At 38.4% G+C, this 6,000-nt stretch overlaps 1 protein-coding gene across 3 annotated transcripts in view; it reads right to left on the reverse strand.

The window, feature by feature from the left end:
- Positions 1-5,700, reverse strand: part of LOC139711201 (G protein-coupled receptor kinase 3-like) — a 124,327-nt gene extending 118,627 nt beyond the window's left edge. For all 3 annotated transcript variants that reach the window (XM_071623119.1, XM_071623120.1, XM_071623118.1), the window contains exons 1-2: positions 4,858-5,700; positions 3,998-4,074 (exon numbers count right to left, since the gene is read on the reverse strand). In XM_071623119.1, the coding sequence (XP_071479220.1) occupies positions 3,998-4,074; positions 4,858-4,970 (190 nt within the window). In that variant the 5' untranslated portion in view covers positions 4,971-5,700. The remainder of the gene's footprint in view (positions 1-3,997; positions 4,075-4,857) is intronic.
- Positions 5,701-6,000: the final 300 nt, after the last annotated feature.

The raw sequence follows: 6,000 nt of genomic DNA on the forward strand, positions 1-6,000 counted from the left end.
TTACCCATTTTGCAATACTGGGTGTCCATTTCAACCACCATATCATACTCAATTCCCTTCCAATTCACCATCCTGCTTGGCATGCAATAAGTGATACTGACCCATCAGAAGATAATACCTTTAATACATTCTGATAATTTTTTTTTTGTAAGCCACACTGCCAAAAAGAAAGGAAAAAAATACACTGTAGGTGAAAAGTGCACTGACTTGAAGCCGAGTTACACAGCATGCAATGAAGAGCCACTTACTATATTTGGTGATCTCTAGTTTGGTACATACATCAAGCCCAAGAGGAAATCGGGCAATGCTTTTCTTTTGAATACATTATAATTATGCCTCTCTTTAGGCAAATACAGTTTCTCACCCTTCAGAAAGAAATTGAGCCTGGATACATGGATGTACACTCAATAAATCCTCTAGCTTTGACGTTATGTGACGTCCATTGGCAACCTGCCCTAGCCTACACATAAATACTTGCACTTGGGTATCAGGCTCAGAACATCAATTCTACTCACACCCTTCTGGAATCCATTCCCAACCCCATGTATTATCTTAAAACTGTCCTAATGTCCCTGTACTGTCCTTGAGTAATGTATTCACAGAGGGGGGTTGCATGATACTACAACTTGTACTTTATGTTTTAATCAGACTGGTTCTGGTCGGCACAAATGTGTTTTCGTGAATCTGACAGAATCAGAATTGAAGTTTTCACTCTCATTACACTCGCTACATTGTAGATGGCTCTGGAAGTCCATTGATATATGAGACGATAACTTGAAAACTGAATGTCGCAAGAAATTTCTTTGAAATGTGAATAATCGTTTTACTTTCTCACTGTAAACAAACAAGGAAATGACATCTTTCTATCTAACACCATAAAAATACAAATAGCAAGGGTGTGCATGCTGTAACATAGGGTTAAGTACAAGGTACAATATGTACCAACAAATACTATTATATAGTATAGCTGACTTTCTTTCTTTCTCTCTCTCTCTCTCTAACATACTCACAGCACACCACACCCAACAGGCTCTCAAAGTATTATGCCTGTAATTGTTCATAAGTTACAAACCTCTACCATTTAGATCATACCTCTTATGTTCACTTTACTTGTAGTTTTTTTTTTTCATCAGAAGAAGACCTAAATTTCCCCACTTCTGTGCATTGTACACTGTAGAGTGTATCGTCCTTTCACCCTGTGCTTATTGAACAAGAACTGAAAACAGCCTTTCCACATGACACAATACAACAAGGACGGCATACAATCCCAATCTCACATTACCGGAGCACAGTATTGACTTCACTTTCTTTTCCTTGTAATGTAAAGTGGTTGCTATGTGCGACGCAAGGGAAGTTCTAAGTAGAAGTGTAGTAATTCTGTGGTCATCTCAGTGCTCACTGTCAGTATTAAATGTCGAATATAGCAATGATATAGGGGAAAAGTGTTAATCTACAGGCACATCTTTGGGTTGAGACTGATCAATCATTGATTCATGACAGAAGGAATAGGACCCATAAATTGTATGTCAAGTCATGAAATATATTGTAGTTGCTACTCTCTACATGCATCTTACAAATTATATGTTTTATCCTTTTAAGCTTTACAGAAGACATACACTAGATCAGAATTTGACACCCATTTGGTCCCCTTAAATCCCCAAAACAAGTACTGAAACTTCAGAACATTGCATATTTCCATGAAATACAATGGATTTTCACTGTATATATAAGTGAAATTAATGCTGTCTACTGATTGGTTTTGAAATACTGCTAATGCCAAGGAAAATAACAGCAATTCTGTAAAATTACTGTATCTCATAATATTTTTTAAATAGTGATACGAATCATGAGTTTGCATGACTTAACTCACTGTAAAAAATGTTGATTATAAAGAAAAGGAAAACACATTTTAAAGCAAGTTTTACTTGAAATCATTAGTTTAAAGAACATTCCTAAAGAATTGTCGAAAAATCTCTCTGAAAACGTGAAAGTTAATCAGACAGGTTGACAAGGGTAATGATTCAAAGCAGCATGTTTTAGATTTAAACCATGAAAATGGGCATGTATTGACTCCCCATTATTGAATTGTCGCACAAGCCTGCATCTGATAACATATCAAATGTAAGTATCGCAGGCTAACTTGGATGCAATCTGTCCGAGCACCTGAACTGAGCTACATGTGTCTATGAACAAGGCTAAACTACAGGTACCATTGCCTGGTCGTACACATACATGTACTTTGCATGTTTGTCAGCTGAATACCATTGTGAACAACATCATCACCAAGGTGGCAACAAGTGTCAGATTTGTTGGTGTCCTGTGACACAAATTATGTATTCACTGTAGTGCCTACAGAGAATATTAAACCTAGTGATGTTGTAGGATACGTAGCTAGTGGAATTTGAGCTGGTAATAATATGCGTATGCACTACCTTCTCAGCATGAAGTGGTAATGCTTATCACACAGAGAAGTTTTTGACAGCATTAGATCAACTTTCAAAATGAGCCATTCTTTCACACTTGAATGTATGTTGCACACACACACAAACATACACACTAATATTATCAACAAAATGTCATACAGTAGGTACTTCATTTGACAAAACCATACAGTATGTTGGGATTGACCTAGAAGAGCTGCCATTATCTAGTCACTGGGCAGTAACTTTAGTAGGAGGCCTGTTACAGAAAACACAAACAGCATTTTAATAATTGTGGGCAAGTGTGCAGTGTACTATTGCAATAAGGTTCAAAAGTTCAACATTTCTCTAGGAATATCAAGAAAATTACAATTCCATACACAATTGCCTCAATTCAATTGTACCAATAATTCCAACATCAGATAAAGTGTATGCTCATCATTTATGTGAGGCAAACATAACAGCAATTCAAATATTGAAAAGACTGCAAAGGGGTCATCTGATATTACACACTGTACATGCAGTGCATGACTGCCTTTGCTTGCTGATAGGGCCCTCCAATATTACACAGCAATCTGCAAGATGGCTGGTTCATCACAAGGTATATATTTGCTGTTACATCTTATGTGTTATTAACAGCTGTATAATATACGTGTATAGTTCAGACATTTTCACCGGCATGACTAACATTTACAGCAATTCTGACATATACTGTATATGTCCATTGAATTAAAAATTGAACAGTTCAACATTCTCCAGTCTGTTTGTATTATTATGCAGGAACAGGTATCAACACTGTCCTTATTCCTTAGCAGCATTTCATATTGGGAATATTCAATGCAATACAAGTAAACTTTCAATGCTTTTAATCTCTGTGTACATATAAAGTTAAATCTCTGCTCCTGAAGATATTCTGGACAGTATACAAGTATTTGAAATGATTTTGTTCTTTGTTAATTTTGTCCGCCAACAAAAAACACCAACTATTTAAATCAATTAACAATTGACACTGATATCACCTATCATTATTATCAGCTTTCCTTCAGAGTAATTTGTAGGAAACTTTATGTCAATTTTCATTAGGACTTTATTTACAAACAGATGATATAAGTAATTCAGCTGCGCTATGTATCTAGCAAATCACAGCATGACAGGGAGCAAGCCAGACAGGTGATTTCAACTGTACATAGCCTTGGTGGCTTGAATACCGAGTATTGAAGCAAAACTATTCCTTATCAACACTTCCTGGTGTATACACATGAGTATGTTTCCTTGTAGAGCAAGTAGTATTGCAGAAGTGAAATCAAAACTTATAAACTGAATTCAAGAGTCTAACTCTGGATTTGGCATGGCATCTTGTCTTGGATGCATCGTCTACATTCTCAAGTATATTCCCAGGCATTAGTTTATTCAAATCATGTCCGGGATGCCATTTGTGTTGTTGTTGTTGTTGTTGTTGTTGTTGTATAGATAGTGCTGCGAAGATGATACATGTGTTTGCTTGTTTGTTTGTTTTTTGTGTATGTTTTTTCAAGGTGTACAGTATATTCATTCACTGAAATTATTTAAACACTCACCAAGCTTTTGTCCAAAGACTTTGTCGAATGTGATTTCTTTCCTTTCTTCCAGGTATTTGTACATCACTGTTCTTACACTGTAAGAGAGAGAGAGAGTCAAAACAGTGATTCAAAGTATAGCGGTATTAAGAGCTGGTTCTTGTGAGAGTGGAGACAGAATACATGAGCTCAAGTTTTAATAATTACTAATTACTAATGGCTATTTAGCTCAGACTGGTCAGAAGGTATATCATTCAAAATTGTAAAATTAATGCTCTCCATTGTAGAATCCTTAAACAAAACTTGATGTAAAATGGAGTCCAAAGGAGTCTGAGCTTCCTTGATGTAATTACCCATTCAAAATATGCTTGTGTGCCAACCTGATAAAAGGTTAAATACATGGATGAACATATTTTGCTATTCACTAAGTGTTAGATAGTGGTACTAAAATAATAATTTCATGGGATAAACTTTACTTTACTTCATACTGGGTTGATATGTTGAAATGGTAAAAGTAAATTTTGCAAATCAAGCTCTTGTCTCGGAAAATAGCCTATAAATGACAATATGTTTTCATCAACATATTCATGTGTCTACTGCTGTATTAAATGCTGGCCAAACATGACATGCTCATAAAATGAAATGAGATGAACTTTAATTTCCAACTGGAGCAGTATATCAATGAAAACACCATGACATGTTGACCCTCGGCCCTCAATATAATCAACATTAGAATAGAGTTCAATTACTGCAAAAAGTAGTGCAACTGACTTTTGTAAAATTATTTCCCCCAATGCCTGAACTTTTTAAACGCGTAACCGGAGCGGAGTGACCTATTGTCGATGACTGATTTTGTGTTATGATGAATACAATTTGTTTACCTTGGGTCGGGAAGAACGAGTTTCTTGCTCGCTCTGGCAGCTGGAGTTGATTTACTCTTCTCCATCGCCATAAGGTAGCTAACATCTGCCAACACTGCTTCCAAATCCGCCATCTTGATAGAATAATTTATCGCACGATTCCGTAGAAGGCGTAGACTTATTCACAAACACTGGAGAAACGGCTGTCGGAGATGTTGGGAATACACGGTTTTCTGCTCGATCTTCACGATTATTCGCAGCCTGCAAAATTTATTCCCACGTACGGTCCAAGGCCCCGTCTGTATACCGTGTAAGTTAGTAACGAGTACACACTCCAATACACACTACGTGAAAGCCGGTGTTGTGTACCAAGCGTTGCGAAGCCAGCCCGACGGGTCGCAAAGAGGGTGAGAAATTTCCAAAAATACGATCCAAACGCCGGGAAAGGTGCACTGTTGGCCGCAGAAATCTCGAATTGAGCTGTATCACACCGCCATGGCTATGTCTGTTCCTTCCTTGTGGCAAATAAGGCAGTAAGATAGCCGACATGTACTGTCAGCTTGCACTACGGAATCAATGGCTTCGTCCGCTCTCCGTGATACCCGTGGAAATCGTAGCGGAGGCCGGGATTCCTGTATAGTGCGCATATGTGCAGAGTTCCCGTTTACGCACACTGCATGTGTATTCTCGACGTTTTGCTAGCAGCCTACGTAGGTTGCATTATGAGGACGCTATTTACACAGGTTACACTCGTAATATGAGGCGATCTAGCCAAGCGACAAGCGGGCGGGCAGGCCAGAGCGAGCGGGACGAACGAGTCAGTGTCGCTAAGGGGCTCGGCTACCAACAGCTAGTGACGTCAATCGCGCGACCCGTGTGCTGCCAATTTGTGCTGGAAACATCGCATAATTAGTGTAAATTCGCCTTGCCGACAAACAGCACTTTGCTATGGGCGACCAACGAGTTCACATCGTAAACCGGCGATGGTGAACGGTGGTGTCGGGTGTATTTTATCATAAACTAAATCCCATCTGTTGCCAATACAGATCATTGACAAATTACCGATACATCCTTGTACTTGGAGGGCACACTGCCTGCGAATTTATGTTCACGAGTCACTACACCAAGGCAGGTTATCGCCATAGCAGAATTTAGCTGAGCATG

This window comes from Diadema antillarum, unplaced genomic scaffold, assembly GCF_040938485.1.
Source record: "Diadema antillarum isolate AM-2024a unplaced genomic scaffold, OU_Dant_1.0 seq00001625_RagTag, whole genome shotgun sequence".
In the NCBI taxonomy this organism is placed as follows: Eukaryota; Metazoa; Echinodermata; class Echinoidea; order Diadematoida; family Diadematidae; genus Diadema; species Diadema antillarum.